Source organism: Micromys minutus (assembly GCF_963924665.1).
Source record: "Micromys minutus genome assembly, chromosome: 30".
NCBI lineage: Eukaryota > Metazoa > Chordata > Mammalia > Rodentia > Muridae > Micromys > Micromys minutus.
The window spans coordinates 18,015,314-18,036,370 of record NC_137965.1 but is presented as its reverse complement, the minus strand read 5'-3'; the positions used below and the strand labels follow the sequence as shown (position 1 = coordinate 18,036,370).

The following is a 21,057-nucleotide window of genomic DNA, read 5'->3' as shown; positions in this document are numbered from 1 at the left end:
AGGAGGAGGAGGAGGAGGAGGAGGAGGACAGGATTCTTTTCAAAGAAAACCCCATGGGAATCTGTCAGCAGAGGTAAACTCAGACATGTAGCCACATGGAATTAACATATATGTTCCATGCCAGATCTCAGAAGACCTACAGTGAACAAAGCAGAAGCCCACCTCATGGGCATTGGCAGCCGGCTAGTGGTATAAGTCCGGGCCATGAGGCGTGCAGAGGCATTGGCAGGCCTTGTCCAGGGAGGAAGCCTTCAGGGAGAGGCCAGTGGCCTCTGCCCAGCCAAGAATGAAGCTGGGTTGAAGTGACGGTCACTAAGCCTGAGGCAGAGGAAACAGCCCCGACTGTTCCTGGAGAGAGGCAGCCACAGCTTTCTTGGACCTGTGCCTATTTCTAGTGGTATCTATTTGAAGTCGTCTGATGGCTCTGTTGCTGAGAGAGTCCCAGCAGAGGGCTCCTTGTCTGCCCTCTGGAAGGCTAATTAGTCCTGGGAACAGCACGTTTGCAGGGCCTGTAGGATGTAGAAACCATCAGTTGGCACAAATGGCTGAGACAGCATGGGAGCAGGTTTCTAATGGCTTTTGAAGGTTGCTCTGCGTTTGATTGACAAATGCTGTATGTCTCCAGAGCTCACGATGTGAGCTCCTGCTTGCTCTCTCTCCTTTCGGTGGCCATTTTCATTGCTGACTTCATACCCGTGAGTCCAACACCTCTGTTCTTCAGAGGAAGGGTGTACTGTGCTCTGAGGTTGTCTGAGGCCCAGCTGAACCAGGCTACAACCTTTAGCTCTGATGACTACAGCCATGCCCCGAGTTTGTATCCCACAGGATGCTTCCAAGCAATCCATGTAGGCCCCTTGGTCAGCCTTTCCCTCACAGCAGCTACCCCAGTGGTGGGGATGATTTTTTCTCAGGCACAAAAAGCACAACCTGCTACAGGAAAAACTCCAAAACCCACAGGGTGATGAGACTTAATGCTAGATCAGACACCTCAACCTTAAGTAGCCATTAGCCCCAGGGGTCCTGCTGGGCTCAGGGTATCCCCAGGGCTACCTGAAGGGCTGCCTGTGTCTACCTTGTAGAACAGAGTCAGGCTTCCCAGAATCCTGGTGGCAAAGGGGTTTTTGTTCCTAATCTACCCTCAGCTTTGACACTGCTGCCCTGGTCTAAAGGGAACGACACCCAGCAGTGACCCCAGTGACCCTTAGCCACTTACAACTGTCCGTTCACATTCTCCTCCTCCCTTTCCAGTCCCAGTTGGTCTTCTCTGCTCCAGGCCATTCCAGAAAGTTCTATCTGCGTTTATCAATCTTCTCTACCGGAAGCAGGAACATGGAAGAGTTATGGTTCTTACTTCCTTATGCCATCCCGCCAGAATGGCTCGACCAGAGGACATGGGTGCTCCTGAGGGACGACTTGAGTTGCGGGACAAATCTGAAGATGGCAGAGTGTGAGGGAGCAGACCTATTACTGTACCTCAACTGTTTGAATATATCCCCTCATTTTGTGGGAAATAACACTGTCACCCCTTCCCCCGTTACACCCGTTCCACATTTCTTTTCAATCTCGTCTTCCTCACCACAGCAAGATAACTTTGGGTTCTTTAGGACTCCATGACTTGGTTTCTCCTCAAACAACGGGTTCTTGTATTCTATACAGGGTAACCATTCCCTGCAGGGTATTGCTGACTCTTACTCTCTTTCCCAATCCCAAAGCATCCTTAGACTGAGCACTCACCCTGTCCCAGCATGCTCTTGACAAAATGAGACCTCGCTGGTCACCAAGGGAACACTGTGACCCAGGCAGGGATTTTGAAAAGGTAGAGAATATTTTGGACCGGCGTGTGGGGTTTCCTGCCCAGTTATCATGGTGACCGCTGGAAGAGGGCTTGCCTCAAGAAGCCCCAGCCAGTGTCATTGTCTGGAGATCAGCTGCTGGTGGCATCAGGTAGCCAAGCAGACTTAGAAGTCAAAAAAGTGAAGGGGCTGGAGAGATGGCTCAGCAACTAAGAGCACTGACTGCTTTTCTAGAGGACCTAGGTTCAATTTCCAGCACCCACATGGCAGCTCACAACTGTCTGTAACTTCAAAACCTGAACGCCCCCCCCCCCAAAGACATATGTGCAGGCAAAACACGGATGCACATAAAAGTAAAAATAATTATTTAAAAAAAGCCAAAGTGAAGTAAACTCTCTGGGCACGGGATGTGTCCACTGCCTGTGTGTGTGTAAGGGCTTGGTGTTGCACACCCTTGCTTCCCCATCAGGTCCCTGGTCTCAGTCCTGGGTCACGCTCATCTAGATGCAAAGTTCTTGCAACTAGCAAGAACTTGGCAGAGAAGTCATAATTATTCTAAAATGCTTTAAAAAATGACCTTGAAGTATTTTATAATAAAGCCTGCCCTTGTCCTGGGCTACAAACGAGAAATCCTAACCAGAGCCCTCACCTCGTGCCTCTCTGTGAAGGAAGGACCTCTTCATGCGAAGCTGGGTGCTAAGGGGGGCCCTACAGGGGCCAATAAAGGAACCTAGGATATGTCCAATGTCAGAGGGTCCAGCAGCCGTCGGGTCCCATTTAAAAGGGCAGAGTGACCAGCGCCATGGGGATGGCTTATAAACACCCCATGAAAGCCGCTGTAGCTGTTGGATTGTACTGATACATGATTGTACTGTACCCTTAATATCCATGCTTTCCCAAAGCTTGCCCTCCCCCGACGGACAGCCTTCTTCACTGTTCTGCTCCTTTGTGGCCCTTGTGAAACCCTGTTTGTGTTTCTGCCCTCCCACACCCCTTTTCTGCCTGGGGTTTCAGGAAGCACAGCCTAAGGCACTGTGGGCACAGCAGGGGTCTCTGTTGCTGTAAGGTCTCTACAGGGACTCTGACCTTGCAGTCACTGGGACCTCCAAAGCTGTAAGGTGTCTCTGGAAGCTTCCTTATGTCAAAGAATGTGATTTAACACGATTTTGTGTAAAATCCATCAAATTAAGAGAAACCGGATAAACAATTGGACACTTTAAAAGACTCTGACATGTAAAACAAGGCCCTTGTATGAAGAATTCAGCCAATATTTTCCTATGAAATCAAATTTTTTTTCAGGACGTAGGAAAAAACCCACTAATGTCTCATCCAAACAGGGGGAGGTGTCATCCACGAAAGGAGACCTTGAGAGTTGGAAAGAATCATTTTGAGCAGTAAAACATTAATTCATTGCTCCTCTTGTTTAGGTCTACAGAAGCAGCAAGCTGTGTTTTGGGTATCACAGAACACCACACACTTATTGCAAGAAACCACACACTTACTAAAGAAAACAGAAGGTGAACGTGATTGCTGTGAGTGCGGGGTAGCGCACGGGGTGTCTGCTAGTATTTGGACAGAGAATGATTAAAAAAAAAATAAGATCAAATATAGAAATGACATAAAGCACAGTCTATGACAACATGAAAGGTGAACAGGAATAAAAGAGACAAGACCTCCTTCCAAACCAGAAGACTGCAAAATAGAGCGGAGGAAGATGTCACAGCACAATGTCCCCATGAACAGCCAGGGCACAGCTAAGAAAGAGGAACAGTGGTGTGCGGAACGAAGTTAAACGGGGGCCACAGGATTTCAGCGCATGACCGAGTGAGGACAGTGATAAAATGGAGGAAGTAGACAAATGGCTGTTAGCTCATGGCAGAGCAGCTGGGGCGCCATGATTCTGGGAGCAAGGCGATGGAAGGTGAGAAGGATGCAAGAGAGCTTACCTCGGCTGAAGAGGGAAACATGGAGGAGGCTGGGGCTGACAGAAGAGGGTGCAGGCCCAGAGGGACCAGTGGGAACGTAGAGCACCCCGTCTTCTGGTGTGGAGAATAGCTTCAGAAAGGCAAGTTTGCTTGGCTCATCTTCCTGTCGCTCTTGGCGAAGCAGAAACCTGACTCCTGACCTGAGCCGAGGACAGTGGTGGGTGACCTGTGACGGTGTGGAAGATTCTTCGCTGATGCCTTGAAGGGACGCAAGGCCACACGGCATTTCTACTACCCTGGCCTGCTGTGACGTGCCCATAGGCCATCCAAATGCTCTAGGGAGTACTGTAACCTAGGTGCTCACCATGGAATGTTCTAGGAGCATGGGAAAGCTGGTCATTGATAGCTTGGAGAGGTGGAGGCCACAGTCAAAAGGCCCATGTCCTACTATATCGTTCTTGGCTCACCTGGAGATTTCTGCTTTGGCCATGTGTGTGTGGCTGAATGAAAACTAGTCACTCTCCACGTGACCTGACACACACAGGCTCTCTCTTTAGAACCCCAGGTTACTGCAGGAATCAGGGTAAAGAGCCACTGTGAATCTAAAGCTCTCCAAGTCCATTCCTAACTCTAGGCATGGGTGCAAGTCTACGCCTTGCAGAGGTTTTGGAAGGCCTCATGGACGCTTCATCTCAGCTTTCAACCTAAAGACAGTTTCCCCAGGCTCAGGACTGAGGGCAGCTAGTGACACAGCCCCCGGCACAGAGGCACTCTCTCGGAGAACAACTTGCAGGCCTAACTAAGCACAAACACCATGGCAGGCATTGAAGGTTAACAATTCCTGAAGACCGCAGCAGCAAGTTCTCAGCATGCAGAACAGCCACTGACCACACTGGGCCACTGGACCTCCTCCCTGCACACACTGGGAATCCCAGATGGATATCAGACCTCAGTGTCTCCTTGAAGGAGCAGTTGGAGGAAGAAGCCCCAGCATTGAGCTGAAGGAAATTTCTCTTCCTATAATGGAACAACTCTCCCCATTGGTTTCTAGTTGCTGAGTTGAAAGGACAGTGGTCATTTACCAGTGGGCTTATGTTCTGGGCCTTGATAAGGACTATCATGGTCTATGAGGTCTATCCTGGGCTCCATCCTATTTTTATTTGTCTGGGCTCCTGTCTATTTCCACTCCTCCTTCCCTGTAATGTTCTTGCCCTGAATCAGATCCTAGCCCTCAGATCTCTGCACATGCTAAGCTGTGCCGAGGCATAACCAATGCTGACCATTCCATACAGATGTCTCAAGGTATTGAGTTTAATTCCTGTATCCAGCACCTACTGGAGAGCTTCTGGGGTTCTGTGGACACCCCGGCTCTGGGGTGTGCTTCCTGCTGCTACCTCTTAGACTAGAAACAACACAGATACATGGGGTTTATAAATGAGGAGGGACCATGTGGGGCTGGAGACCAGGTGCCTCTCCTGAATGCTCTTGGGGACAAGCAGGCTCCTGATGTGCTGGCCCCTTAGAGAGACCCCTGCTCCCAGGCCATGGCTCATCCTCATCTTTTCTTTTTGTGTTGTGCCCTCACGCCCTCTCCTGCTTTCTGACACCTCTGGGGGCTGTTTTATTTCAGCCCTCAGAAACCTGGATGGAGTCCCACAAGCTCCTTGATGCTTGGTTGCTAAGCATGCCCCAATTCTCCCAGAAACATCTTCCGAACTGTGGACTCAGCTGTGGTGCCAACACCAGCATCCCCAGCAGTGTCCCAGCACCAGCTTCTCAGAGGCAACCAGGGGACATGGCCTGTGCCTACTCACCTCTCCTCCAGATCGCCTCAAGCCTGAAGATAAGATCCTTGTGTTCCTTTTTAGACATCAGGATGCCCAGGACCATCCCTACCTCCCTGGTTACGAAGAATACCATGCCAGGCTGCTCCTCTAAGCTGGGCTGGGCTCCATTATTGGTATCATGTCATTGAACGCTCTGCCAGTGTGCAGCGCTGTGCGGCAGGATGGAAACGTGTGCTCACTCCTCTATAGGTCTCCTTAGAACATAAATGATGGTATTTGTTTTCTCCAGGAGAAAGCATGGCAGTTTTTGATGTGTCCATCCTTGGTTCAGGCTCTGGCCACTGTTCCACTGTGGGGAGTAACACTGAGGGTCTTAGGAAGACTAGATCCTGGGAGGATCCGAAGAACCCTGGCCTCCTGGAAGCTGGAGCTGGTCCTGTTCTTTGGGCTCTTGGGTGTCCTTGTTCACCAGTGAGCCCTTTGGTGGTGGGCTGGAGCTCTTCCCGGAGGCCAAAGGACTCAAGTGGGTAGATGTGGAAAACTGGCCTGTGGCTCAGAGTTGTGATGCTGGTCCTGAGCCCTGGGGAGTTCCCCAAGAACTGAAGTCTGACTGCTTGCGAGGAACTAGAAAGAACACAACCCTTATTTCTGGCTCCATGAAGCAAGCCAGGCAAGATGGTTAAAGAAAAGGGTTCTTCACGATATAGAGCCTCAATTCCCCACATAGACGCCTGGCTGCAGAAACAGATACCAGGGACTCATATACCAGGGACCATTAAACAACCATTAAAGACAGATTCCATGGGTGGGCGGAGACTTTAGCTCCTGTCAAGACTTGATTGCTCAGTACCCTGAGTCCACAAATGAATATATCAACTCTAATTTTTGAAAACAGGTTTACCAATATAAACTTCCACTCTTTAACCACACTGAACTCTCCACCCCAGCTCCATTCCAGTACCTTGCCACCACCACGCCAGCTGTCGAACGTTCAATGCAAGGAGAGGGGACTGCACATTAAAGGTTGGCTGAAGATGGTTTTCAGTGTAAGCGCCTCTTCAGAAGTGCAACTCATCTCAATAAATCACTGTGGCTCTCCAGTACTGGGAGCCTGCTCTCTTCAGATCCTGTGGTCCAGAAAGCACCGGCCATATGCTCACAGCATTTGGTGAAAGCAGAAAATGCTGAACACAAGCATTGTGCTTTGTAAAACCCTGTTCATTATATTTATATGGAATACATAAAATGCACCTCCTGGGATCCACAGGCATTGAAACTATGAGCCAAGCTTAGGAGACTGGTGTCACTATCCCAACCCTGGCCTGGATGTCACTTGTTTCTTGGGTGTCTTCTTTTAAGGTACAATAAAGGGCTAAAAAGTTAAACAAATTGGAGAAGTGTCTCAAAACCAGAGCTTTAGGTACCACCCCAAAAGAAAAGGTATTCGCTTTTCAGGACGTTGAGCCAGAAGTCCCCACAAGGGAGCTTCAGTGACCTCAGTATCTAGTGCTGAAAATCTATCCATTGTGTGTGGATGGCATTGTCTCAACCTTCAAAAAGGTACTTAGGGTCAGATTCATGCAAAGTTTCTCCATGTATTATCTATGTGAGCTCATAGACCCACAGTACTTTTTGAAGTAATGTAAATACTGACCAACAAGGGACTTGTGAAGGTTCATGTGGGAAATGCACGTTTGGTGTGTCAGGAACATTGCTCATTAGTGACTATGAGTACAATGGAGGTCAGAAGTCTCCAGTGAGGTGACAGTTATGTTTCCTTCTCAACATTAAGCAAGTCTTTGAAATTTAAGGATTATGAAGATGAAAGTGAGAGAGACCCTGGAAAGGATTCACATTTTGTGCAGATCTTCCTGACCTGGGATAGGTTTGATGTTATTTTAACGGATGGTGGTGGTCAGCCAAACCCGAGGCCTCAGGCTCCTTCCTCAGCTTGGCAAAGAAACCCTTCAGGCATGTGAGCTTGTCTTTGTGCTGGAGCAGTAACAGACCCTTTCCCTCTGAGCCACAAGCACCATGCACCATGGCTTCTGTTTCCAACACTTATGGACCCTTCTGAATTTTGTGCAAAGTTCAGTCAACTTAAGCACACAGCTTGGCCCAGCTTCAGGTGATTGGGGTGTTGGCCTTTGTTGTTTTGGAAGGGTAGACGGGATAGAATGCATCTACACTGAGTTAGGAAATGCCTCTAGGTGCTGAGACAGACTAAGGGTTATCACCAGAAAGCAGAGGATGACCATGTGATGGGAGATCTCCTAGGGGGACTATCCATAGCTAGTGCCTTAACTCTGGGAAAACACAGTGCTCTGGCCACCTGAATGCCAAATTCTGGCAGAGGAGAAATGCCCAAGTGTCATTTTTCATCCTTGATTTCCAGGAATAGACTCAGTATATTTAGAAATGTTCACTAGGGCAGAGACCCAGCACCACTTGGCTGAGTGGGAAGGGGTCGGTGTCTTTAGGGACTCTGCTATGTATGTCCCATGGTAGGAACATCAGTCCAAAGATTGTGACTAGTCACCTGCCACATATGTCATCTGGGGGATGTCAGGCAGTTTATTTTAAAAGCAAGGTGGGGTAGTGGAACTGTACAGTGTGGTTTATTCCAGTCCGATTCTCCCCAGGCCTGGAAGGAAGGTGGGGCGAATGAAGTTAGGATTTTCTGTCCTAAATTCTATTCAACAGAGAAGTTTCATGGACCACCTCTGACAGGAACCCAGGCGAGTGACAGGACATTTGCCTCAACTGTTAAAATTTACCAGCAGCGACAGGTTATAGAAACATCAGGAACAGTCTCTGAGGCCTTATTTTAAAACTATGCGGGACATGTTGGGGGTGGGGGTGGGGCAGGCAAAGGGATGTAGAGTGCAGCTGGACTTACACTGAGGAATAATCCACACCCAGGAACTCCTCCTCAGCCTTAAAGAAAACATCCAGTAGAATCCTTAGCAGTTCAACAGGGTGGACAAAGAAGCTGAGGTTAAACAATTTGAGTCTCTCGGGCTACAGAACTAGAGATGGTTCAATGTTTTCTCTACTAGGGAAGCATCTTGGTGCATAAAGAATGCAGTGCTTTTTCTTAAAGTTGAACCATGTTTAAAGGAAAGGGGCTGGGGATGGTTCCAGGCTCACAAAACACTCAAGACAAATCGGGCCAGTATAGCTCAAACTTCCAGGATACCATGCAAGCCATTTCTCTCCTCCCGAGGCCTTCTGTTTCCCAGAACATACTTTGGGAGAAGCCAAAGTGAACCCCGACGTCCCTGAGGTCAGACAGGGAAGACAGATGAGTTTCAGTTTTGACAATCTGGTGATCTCCCATCGACTCCCAATTTCCCCTCAGCATCTTAGATCCCAAAGTTAATCCGGAGCTGACACTTCAGGACTTTGTGATTTGGGTGGGGCATGAAACAGGGGTGTAGGGAAAGCACAGGCTGTGAACAAGCCACTGTGTGGTTCTTCAGGTTCTGTGGTCTCAGACCTGGTTACTGGTTCGGGGGACACTGGGTACCTGGGAGCCATCTTTGTACATCCCAGTGGAAAGCTCCCAAGAGGGAGCACGGCACAGATCAGGTAGACGGAGGGGGGGGGGGCTGGAATGTCTGTAGGATAAGGCTAGACACCACATTGGGATTCTAACAGACACAGTCTCACTTTATCCCTAAGTATTGAGAATTAGTTGACTTGTCTGTCAAACTGAAGCAGAACCACTTCCCACTGACGATGACCCTCGGAGCCCAGGCGTGGAGCTCATACTCACAAGTTAATGACTAGCAGATTACAGAGCCATCGGAAATATTTAATAGAGCTCTATACAGCTGTCTTGATCGTGGCATTCACTTCTCTTGGGTACATGAGGGACACAGGCTGGTAGCTCTGGGCACTGCACTGGACTGTAAAGAACTCACCACAACCCAGCCAGAAGCAAGGGGCTGTCTATCTCAGTCTCCATGTCCTTGTGGGTTGAACACACAGGACACCAACAGGACACAGTTGAGAGATAGCTCTCAGGGGAAACATTACCCAGTTCTCAGAAGCAGTGGTTAGGAACTGACATTGTATAAAACCACACATGGCCCCTGTCAAACACAACTGTTTAACTTGGAAAACATCGTAACTACCCTTTGAATAGCTAAGTAAAAATTGACTGTGTATCCAACTCAAACACTTAAATAACTATTTCTTTTAGCCAATGCCAGCCAATAGTATGTCTTATGTGACATTAAAAAATAACACCACTCAAATACCAACAGATTCAACTTTATAGCACCATTCCAAAATACTAAACTTTCTTTGCACCTTTATTTCTCTCTTTTTGGTATACATTTAGAGTATGGGCATTCTGTAAATTTCCGAAAGCCCTGGAAAACAACTAATTCTTTAGGACAGAGCAGCAACTTGGTATCATCAGGAAATGCTTGTAGGGTGTGAATCCTTCATGGGCTTCCAGAAGTTGGATTTGGGTGAGTGGAGGGACAGCAGAGACACGGGCTTGGCGTCAGTGTGTGCTGCGAGTCTGTTCTGGGCCTGGCTGTTGCACAGTCTTTGAAGGAGGCTGCTCTTCTGACAAAGGCATTGGGGTCTTATGTGACATGAAGACCCTCTTCAGAGTCTGTCTACACCTTCTATTCAGTGTCTGTGGGAGAGGATTAGGATGCCACTGAATTCTCTCTTGCACATCTCCCTGTTTTCATCAGGGAGGCCTAAAATCTGTTCTTTGCAAGCAGATGCATTGCAATCTAGCAGAATTATAAATGGGGTTTGGATTCAACATAGATATGTTTGCTAACATAGTGATGTGTGTGTGTGTGGGGGGGCAATTTCTTTCTTGTGAGTAACATCTCACCCTGGTTGTAACTGTGTGTTCCTAACTGTTCCAGATGTCAGCTGAGAAAGGTGAGCCACAGTAATGGGCGTGGGAAGTGTCAACTAAAGGGGGCAGAGAGAGGTAGAGTAAGGGGCCAGCAGCATGGTTATGCAGCAGTTTCAAAGAGACTGAGCGTTACACAGTAGCAGTCAATTACCCAGGAAAAACCACTTTCCACCAGAGGCGGGGTATGAGAGCCAGAGAGCCAGCGCAGGGGCAGGAAGGAGGATGAAGATGTGCTCTGAAACAGAATCATCACCTGGCACTATGTACACCACATACAATATAACATGTTCTTTTTAACACTGCACAATATAATATTATACACGCTGCAGTAAACTAACGCAGAGTAACTTGGAGGCACACAGAAGAAACATGGCGGGTGCAGACTTGGGTTAAAACAGTAGTGAGAGGCAGAAGGTGGTCATGGTTTCATTCAGGCCAGTTACCTTGGAGGGTCCCATGTCACGTGGGTTGGCAGCCACCACCCATCTAGGAGGGAATCACCACATCTCAATGTTGCCAGAGTTAATTGCTTCAAAGAAGGCCTAATTAGCTAAACAATTTGAGAGAATTCAAACTGTTGCTCCCACTCTCAAGTAGGGAACCCTGAAAGTCCTTTCTGGCCTTTAGGCTTCATTACCAGGAAGAGGTTGTTACATTTCTCCCATTTCCTGTAAATAACTTGGTTACTATGCTGCCACGTCAGGCAAACTAGAACAGCATTCAAGAACACCCATCACAGTGCGTAACAAGATTTAATGTACATTTATTCTTAACATGTGGGACATATAAAGATTTTATACTGAATAAATGATATTCATTAAGCCAGAGGAAAAGGAGGAATTTACATCAAGTTTTTTTCTTTTTTTTTTCTTTTCTTAAACTACATTATCTTGAAATACAAATGCGGATTCTTGTCACAGAAAAATCTTTGAAGTTGTGTTTCTTCTGTTTAGTTGGTTTTTCTTTCTCTCCTTTTTTTTTATGTACTGGTATTCATTTCCTAAATCAATTCGTATGCGACTGCTTCCACACCTTGATTCATGAGGCAAATTGGGACCAGCTGCTCTCCCAACAGAGCATGACTTTACACATACAGAAACTTGTACATTACCCCCTTTTTTTGTTGTTTTTATTTTTTGTATTTTTTGTTTCTTTTTCTTGTTTTTTGGAGATATGGTCCTAATGAAAAAATATATAAAATAAAAATAAAAAATTATTTAAATCTACCATCACTTCGTAGTTACCACATCATGAAAAAGAAACTAAAAACTTTGTACTAAAAAAAAAAAAAAAAACAAAAAAAAAAAAAAACCAGAAAAAAAAATAAAAGAAAAAAAAATGAGGGTATGTTTAATGTACAACTTCTATATACATCACAGCCCATAGGCAGTAAAAAAAATATTTAAAAAAATGATGAAAGGAATCGTGAAGACCTGCCACGTGGAGGCTGAGCCACAGCAGACAGGGCAGGGCCGTGGTAAGGAAGCAATCCCGTTGTTGGCTGTCAGGAGCGGGTGTTCACCCCTAACCGAGCGCTGGCTTTTGCTGGAGGCCTAGTGTAAGCGCCTTCCTGTGGAGAAAGCTCACTGGACCTGACTCCTGACTGCCATCCCGCCTCGAGCCCCTACACCTACATCTCTACAAGTTTCTATTGCACAGAGCTTTGGGTGACGGGACGCAGTTTAGGTTTTTCATTCTGTGAAGAATAAAATTCATAGGAAATCGATTTAAGGATCAAGTTTTCCTTTCACCTTTTTGACTCAGTGTGGTGAGATTTTCCTATCTTAGCATTTTTTTTGCCAAACCTTTGTTTTTCTTTATAAAGTCAATTCACTTCCCAAAAACTGCAATACAACATGAAAAAATTATGAAAAAACAAAAAACTGTGACCTTTGAATGCACTAGACGGCAACTTTGGTTAAAAAAAAAAAAACAAAAACAAAAACAGAAAACCCCCAAAGGATGGACTTATACACACAGACAGCAAATATTAATTTTAAACTGTTCAAATTAATGATTTCTTTAATTCCCAATTGGTAAATAGTGAATGGGGCAGAGGAGCAAAGATTTTTCTTTTCCTTCTTCCTACACTGGATAAACGAGAACAGAAAACAGCCAGTTATATGTAACCCTCTAATGTTCACTCACACGTGTGTGCCCTCACGGATGTCATAACTGCCCGATCTGAAACAGTACATCACAGATGACAGATGCAACCAGAGAGTTCAGGACAGCTGATATCGAGATATCCAGCAACCGACCCTCGTGCAAAAGGAACTCCGAGCGGTTCTCGTCCACTCTGGCCATGGCCAGCAAAGCTTTGGCCGCTCTGCACATCATGTCTACACTAGGGGGTTCCAGAGGTGGGGGCTGCATGTGCATAAGGTTATGCTGGCTCTGCTGGTACTGCGCCATCGTGACCCCATCCTCTAGGAAGCTTATCAAGTTTCCAATGCTTCCTTTCTGCACGGCTATTGCCCTCGCTGCCAGTGTGTCCCCCTGGGCAAGGTTCGATAAAAGCGCCATGGACATTTCTCGGCAGACTGGGTTTTTGCGATCCCCAACGTACCTAACTAATGTAGCATAAAATTTCTCCTGACGACTAAATGGAGGCGTGGCCAAGATCAGGTCCACGTTGTTGTCCTGGATACTGAGTTTACACAGGGTCTCCAGCACAAGTCTTTGCGGCGACAGGACTGAGTTGGGCCCGACAGTGGGAAAGGGGTCCTGTGCCTCCGCAGACGGGCACACCATCCAGTGCAGCAAGCCGTCCAGGATCGGCAAGCAGATGCTCTCTGTGTAAGCAGACAAGTCTAGCTGCCCGGAAATGTTAGCCAACGTGACCAGTGTGTTATCCCGCAAGACCTCGAGGCAGTCCCACCACCACTCATCTTTGCTGCAGGCCACCCCCTTGTCCTCGTCCTCCTCCTTCTCATAGGTCTGTGGCGCCCGCTTTCTCTCTGGATGCTCGTGATGCAGCAGAATCAGCTTTCCTAGGATCAGCACCAAGCCCGGGTGTTTGGACATCTCTGCATCGTTGCCAGGCACGAAAGATAAGCTCCGCACGATGTTAGACACACAGATGCAGCGCTTGGCCAGTGAGTCCTGCCAGTGCGCGATGGTGCACAGGGGCGTCTCATCTCGGCTCCTGGGCTCGTCCTCCAAGAGCCTGATGTTCCGGTGGCTTTTGGCCTGCTGGATTCCAAAGGGAAACTTGCCACTGTCGGTTTGGGGTCCTGGGTTGGCGTCTTCGGGCAGGGCCCCAGGCCGGGCAGACAAGACATCATCGATGGTGGCTATGATGCTTTTCTCTGGCTGCTCTTCAGAATCACCTTTGCCTTCCAGCTCTTTCTTCTTACCCGTGGAGCTTAGAGGCGGAGGTGGACGCCTGCGAGGAGGGATCTCCATCTTGCTCTCGAAGTGAGTCTGGATGTGCTCCGTAGTGTCACCCCCACCCAGTTGCCAGTGGAGGAGCCCACTGTTGAACTCCTGAACTCGACCCAGCTTGTCAGACCGGTCCACCACAAACAGGTTGTTCTTTTTGACAATCTTTATGGGCAGCTTGTCAAACTTGCTGGCTTGCTTTGGTGTCTCCTTGGGGTCCACAGTGGCATCTGGAGCAGCTGGGACAGCGCTGCTCTTCCCCTCTGACTCTGTCTTTTCACTGTCTTCCTCCTCTTCCTCTTCCTCCTCCTCCTCAAGACACTCAGCATCATCTTCTTCTTTCCCAGAATCATCGTCTGAGGACTGGCTGTCATCTTTCTTTCCTGCACGGTGACCAAGTGCCTTTTGGCTGGGGTCACCCACTTCATATTCCATAAGAATTCCAAAAATGTCAATTAGGCATTTTCGAAAATACTCTACTAACAGTTCCAGGAATCCAGACAGCTAGAGAAGAGGGGAAAGAGAACAGGTACAGGTCAGGACTTCAGCGCTGACAGAAGGGCAAGGGCCTGAGCCCAGGGCAGCTTTGGGTAAAGGCTTACACACTTTTAAAATGCCCTTCTGGCCACACGTCTGAGAGCTATCTTCCTGATGATGGACTAAGTATGCACGAGTGTGTCTCTAGTCCTCTGCCAATGGGCACTGCCAGCACTGGCACCGGCTTTCCTTGGCTGTGGCTCCACTGTGTGCAGAGCTCCACCACCTCTGTGGCTCGCATGATTTAGGGAGCGCACTGTGAGGAGCAGGAGCGCAGGTTTTATTGACTCTCGTACCCAAAGTGAATCTATTTGCTCCTCTACTGTTTATCTGGGAGTCGCCTGCTGGGGTTTTTATGGTTATTATATTCTTAGGATTTTTATGGTTATTTTTGTCTCAGGTGCCATAGGTTGCCCTGATTTACGGTCTTTCTATATCTTTGGAGGAGATAATTTCAGTAATGTAGTAGCTCGTAAAGACTGAAAATTCTAAACAAATCAATTTAGTCCCTGATAAATGAATGAGACTGCTTTATAAAATGCAATTCTACATTTCAGTTATTCACAATGCTAAGTGAAAGACAAGAGCCACTGACTGCAACTCTGCCGGGGAAAGCCCAGCTCTCCTGCCTACACTATTCGCTTCAGCACACGGCCTGCCTTACTCAGGCTGTAGGAACATGCAGTGTGGGTTCTGGATGACAGACGCTGTGAAAACCAACCATCATCTCATATCTCCTCTTTGTTCCCAGGGCTACACCTGTCCCCGGTGAGGGCACATAGCTATACCAAGCAGTTTTTGTGATCCTGAAGGTGCTCTCCTCAGGGGAAGTTTGGGCAGTTTCCCCTCCCTATCACATTTCCCTGGGGAAAAAGGCAAGTTAATCAAACACTTCTGGGCATAAAAATTCACAACCAGAGTTCATCTATTATGAGGGTGAAGGTTCTAGAGAAGGCTGGACACATTGTTCTAAGCACACATCTTAACACAAACCACCACCATCAGGGCATGTGATGTTTGTGATACTTTAATACACCCCACTACTGAGAACTGCCTCTGGACTACTGAAAACACAGTGAAGGGGGTGGTGGAAGGTTCTGGTTTTGTTTCAGCAGCAGGCAGAGAACAGAGAGCCCAGCGTCTGCAGATACTGAGCTGTTTATAGCCCACAGGGAGAACAAGCCTCTCTCATTTTTATCCTAAACATGAGGCTAAAGCTCGAACCTCACTGACTCAGGCTTTGCTCAGGCTTCCTGCTCTTAGTCACACTGCTACAAACTATGGTAAGGCCAGCTCTGAACTGGAAGGGGAGGTTCCCCAGATGATGGAGGACGCAGGGTTTCAAGGGAGGACTTCAAGACAATCTGTAGAAAGGCAGATGAGGAGGTGGGATGGAGGCAGGCATGGCTGGGAGTCATTCCAGAGGGACATGTGCTATTAAATGTATTATGTGTTTTCTACTGGGGAATAAAGACATGGGATGTGGTGGTACTCCCTACAAACCCAGCACATGGCAGCATGCATTCAACATCACAGAGCTGGTTCAAGGCGGGGCTACATGAGACCCTGCCCCAAACAAATGATTTAAAAACAATAACATAAACAGAAAGATATTAAGTTGCACTGAGAAGTACTTTCTGTAACTGATATCAGTTCCAACTTCATGTTAGGTTTTAATTATTCCTACTGAAACAATTTTTTTTGTTTCATTCTGTCTGTCTCTGTCTCTCTCTCTCTCTCTCTCTCACACACACACACACACACAGCCACATGTACCCTGAAGATGGGCACGAATGATTCTCTCAGACGGAGTATTCAGGCAAATGTACTGACTAATGCCGCTTTAACTACAGCGATTCACAGTCTTGGATGGTCACTGCACAGCATAACGCACACGTCACTTTAGGACACGCCAACGTGCTGCCAGCTGTGTGCAGCTGCCTCACCTGGGAAAGATTGAAGGTGGCGACGGTGCTGTCGTCATAGAGGAGAATGTTGATGGTGTCCAAAGCCCACGTGCTCTCAGCCAGCAGACCAGATTTAAGGGACATCATCACGCGCCACGCCTCGGGAGTAACTGAAAGGAGAACGGGGTGTGATGAGCGTCCGCTCTAGAGGAGAAAGCGCGGGGCCGACTGCAGCGTCAGCCGAGTATGATCATCTGACTTTAGCTGCAAACGGCTAACTCAACATGCTACTTTGTTCTTTAAGATCTTTTTTGCTTTGGTGGTAAGACAGGAGCCCCAAGGGCCTGGCCAGCACACACAGTCCTTGTCATCTTGGGTGTTTCTTTTACCACTTGGTAAGGGTGCACCAGGTTTGCATAATTGAGCCAACCCCAGCAGAACTGGCTTGAGAAGAAAATGTAACCCCCAAACTCCCCCTCTAACACCCTGCTGTAGCTGAAAAGGCACGCTGATGGTTGATTTTCAGGGTGTGGCTGTGCCCAGGAGTAAGAGACTGAATGAAAGTCTGCGCTGTCACTCTTCCTACTCCTGCCCCTGGTCAGCGTTGCTGAAGATGGGGTTGCACCAGCGACTTCCCATGTTCTGAGCCTGTACTGGGAGACTTTCAGAACTGCAGGGGCTGTGACATGACCCGAAGCAGGCAGGGGGCCTGATCTACCCATTCACCACAGCTACTTACAGTGCGGTGAGGGGTCTACGGAGATGTGTCCAACCCAACTCCCTGGCCACTTATGATGCAGGGAGACAGGGGCTGAGTGTCCAAGGGGATCCTTACTGTGATTTTGTTTTACAAGTGTTTAAGGGGAAAACATGACTTTTGTCACACAAGGGATCAGACTTTTGAAAATAAAATCTCCCTAGGCTGAAGGCAAGCACTGACAGAAACTGGACTAAGAGATAAAAACAAAACAAGATTCAAAACCAGATATAGGGCTGGAGAGAAGGCTCAGGGGTTACACACCAGTTCCTGGACAGGACCAGGGTTACGATCTCAGCACCCAAATGGTAGCTAACAGTCCCCGGCAACCCAGGTCCTGAGGATTTAACACCCACTTCTGGCTTCCTTGGGCATTGCATGCATATAAAGCAGATATACATGAAGGCAAAATAGCACATAAAATAAAGATATGCTTTAACAAAGAAGATATATGTATCTATTTAAACACACAAACATAAACAGCTATTTCTTTTACATATATAAAAGATACCCTATTCTTCTTACTATATACCTTCTTAATGTCTAACAACTAAAATTTAATCTTTAATACTAAATATCTTTCAGTTTCTAATTGGTGCAAATCGTTTTAGACAATTGATTCCAAAATCTTTGAAAAAAATTTCTTACACAGCCAAGAGCTATTGTTTTCTCTGTTGTGTTAAAAAAACTTCAAAATGAATGCAGAAAAGGCTGTACTAACTACCAGACACTGCAGACCACTAATTAGTATTCCCATCGCCTTTGCAGAGGGCACGTGAGCAATATTAGCATCCAGCCGAGGTTAACTCCTTGGCCTGTATCTGCCAGTGTGGTGCAATTACATCATCCCATCTATCACAGAGAACATCCGTATACCATAGCTGCTGTCTGTATAGCGCAGCCAGTTTCTACTTTCCTTATGGAAATCATCCTATATTTTTACTTAGAGTGGCTGGCCTTCTGTTTCCTCGGCCTCCAGTGAATCTCCTAAGTGTCCACTGTAGACATCAGGTGGCTTGCTTACGCCTAAAGCTCAAGCCAGCACATGGTACATGAGACTGAGGAGTTCTGGGCCCCTCCCCCAGAGTGCTAGTCTCTTCCTCAGCAACCTTTGCACCTAGAAGTCTCATTTAGACTCAGACTATTCTCTGGCCTGTTTTCTATTCAGATGAGTGGCTTCTAACCAGTGCTCCCATATATAAATAGCCTGAGAATTTGTATTGTTGAGACTCTCATCCAAATATAGATGGGAATTATGTCTAAATTAAAAGTTCTAGATTGCAAAAAACAATCTATTTCCAGAACAATCTTTTCAAATTCTTACCAATATCTTTTGAGGTAATCTTTCGCCTTTGTTTCAGCACTGGCTGTGATGCTTCTACAGAGCCAGGGGGAAAGGTAATCTCCCTTCTGATTGGCGGTGGCTGTGGGGGTGGTCCGGTGACCTGGGATGGGGGGACTGTGGGCATGACCTTCTGCATCTTCATGGCAGGCAGGAAGGGAGACTTGCTTGGAGACATGCGACTCTCCAAGGAGCGCTGGAAGGAGGCAGGGCTGGGTGCCCTGGAGATGTGGTTTGGCAGTGACGGCGGCGTCTGGTAGGATGACTGAGGTGGGCGCGTGATGGGTTGCATGGAGGCCGAAGATGACATGTAAGGCTGGCGCTGGCTGACATGAGAAGGCCACTGGCTCTCGTGATTGATCCTCTGATCGGGTACCATCATGTCATCTGTGCGGTTCATGCCTGGGTAAGGGGGTGCCTGGGCAGGGCCGCCTGGGCCTTGCCTGTTCTGGTAGGGATAAGGCATATCATTGCGTGTAGCCCACATATTCTGCTGAGGCCCCTCGCTGGAGGATGACTGCATAGGGCCACCCATCATCTGAGGTGGGATTCCATGTGGCTGCATCTGGCCTGGGCCCTGCATCCTTTCTCTGTTGTAGGGGTAGGGATACTGTCCCTGCATGGGCCTTCTGTCCGGGCCAGAGTAGGAGCCTCCGTACTGGTTATACATCTCCTGCTGTTGGCTGCCATACTGCATGTTGTACATGTCTCCCTCGTGGCGCTTGGCTGGAGGCCCGTACATGCCATCCATATGGCGTTTGTAATTCTGAAATTCATAGAAAGACCAATCAGACTGATGTTCTCTTAGAGGTATAACCATACACACTCGAATTACGCGAAATAGTTATTACTGGGTAGAATGTTCATTTCAAAACGGATACGGGGCGCTCCTGTGTACTGACGAGCACTAACAATCGAGGCTCGTATTTCAGTATTGCCACATACTCTTGGGAGGGTGGCCAGGTCTGTTTTCACGTGTAAGAGGTGTTCTGTGATCCCTCTCCTGGGGCAGCACAGGGATTGCACAGCATGGCTGACCCCATGTCAGCACACGTGGACACACGGAACCGAGAACCCTAGGAGCCAGGCTGCTCTGACTCACGTGAGCAAACTGGATATTTCACGGCCATTCTGGGAGGTTCTGAGCTAAAGGGACCCTATACCTCAACGGATGCAGAGCCTCTATGCTGACATAGCTTCTGGACCGTGACACCTGCTGTTCCTATCTTGGCTTGTGCCCAGATGCCCAGCTTGCCCAGGCTCAGTCCCTCTACACAACTCTGTCTGCTCAGCTCCAGCCCTGGAGACTCTTACGGGTGCCCACCAGGTGGGCGGGAGAGACACTGAGGTGCACTGTGCGTTCACTTTACTTCAAACTGCTTAATAAGTTACTTCACCAATCATAAGGTATGCTCCAGAAGCAAATGAATATTTCAAAATGACTTTGTGATTGAAAAATTCTAAACAGAAAATGCCTTATTTTATTTTATTTTTTATTTGTGTGTGTGTGAGATCCCAGATCAGAAAGATGGTTTAGAAGCAACTAGATCCTAAAGAGGAATTTCATTCTTAGGGTCACTGTGACTTCTGCAAGGTTGGGCTTTACAAGACTCAGCTAGGAAGGATGCCAGCATGAACTAGCCTATTACAAAATATGTCACTAATTTATCATTTTAAAGAAAAAAAATACTGAGTATACTTTAAAGGGTAATGGGCTACGCGGCAACTAGAGTACTCCCCACCAACATATGCAGCATTAATATCTTATTTTAAAGAGATAATTTCCATCTCGGTCTACAACAGTCTGAGTTTCTTTTATTGTTTTCTTTGAAGTCTTTCTGTTCTCAGTGCGTTTACCATAACACATAGCTGTCCCGGAGCATCTGCAAAGACTATCTCCAGGACGCCTGTGGCCACATCCATGACCATTCAAGTCTCTTAGTGAAGAAGGCTGGGGCTTGCTACAGCATCTAAATACATACTCTTTGCTATTCCGTCATTTCAGATATGTCCTACAGTATTTGTGAGTGCTGCCCAATAGCTGTGCCCTCCTAGTGACAGAAGAGCAGTGAGAGCAGTGAGGGACAGACACATGCTCTGAACACTTGCCTTTTGACCTGCATTGGCTCATGGATCTGGAAGCTGTAGGCACAGGAGGGGAGGGTGACCACAGACACGTGTCCAGGATGCTGTGTATATCCCAGACTACTGCCTCCCTCTCAAGAGCTGTTCTTAACTTTCTGAGTTCAAAATCCCAGGAGTATTTTCTAGCTAAACCTACCCTAACTATTCAGTCAAGTGTGTGACTTTTGTTAGCCCTCCCCAAATCTTCACAAGAAAGACTGGGTTTCAGTCTCCAGCAGACAAGAGGGAGACAGGCCCACACCCCCTGGCCAACTCACCGGCTGCTGTGGGTACAGGCCAGGTTGGTGTCCTCCATACGGCGGCTGTCCTGTTGGAGGACCTTGGCCTGGGTACTGCTGCCCGTAAGCCTCATGCCTAGAGCAAAGTATTCAAAGAAAAAATGGTTCACACGGGACTTGAGGCAGACACAGACACAAACAGCCCATTTCTAGAAGCTCTACCCAATGGCTCTGCCTTCTCTCCACACACACCACTTTGAACAGCACAGGAGGCCACAGCTGCGCTCCAGCTTCTTTCAGGGACGGTAACACCCAGTTGCTAATTGGTGTCAGAGGGATACCGGTTGGACAGGCAGAGCCTTGTGCGTGCT

At 47.7% G+C, this 21,057-nt stretch overlaps 1 protein-coding gene across 1 annotated transcript in view; it reads right to left on the bottom strand.

The window, feature by feature from the left end:
- Nucleotides 1–10,904: 10,904 nt before the first annotated feature.
- ARID1B (AT-rich interaction domain 1B) overlaps nt 10,905–21,057 on the bottom strand; it is a 333,380-nt gene continuing 323,227 nt past the window's right edge. The window contains exons 17-20 of the mRNA XM_080941684.1: nt 20,726–20,822; nt 18,306–19,089; nt 16,264–16,394; nt 10,905–14,284 (exon numbers count right to left, since the gene is read on the bottom strand). Of these exons, the coding sequence (XP_080797810.1) occupies nt 12,566–14,284; nt 16,264–16,394; nt 18,306–19,089; nt 20,726–20,822 (2,731 nt within the window). The 3' untranslated portion in view covers nt 10,905–12,565. The remainder of the gene's footprint in view (nt 14,285–16,263; nt 16,395–18,305; nt 19,090–20,725; nt 20,823–21,057) is intronic.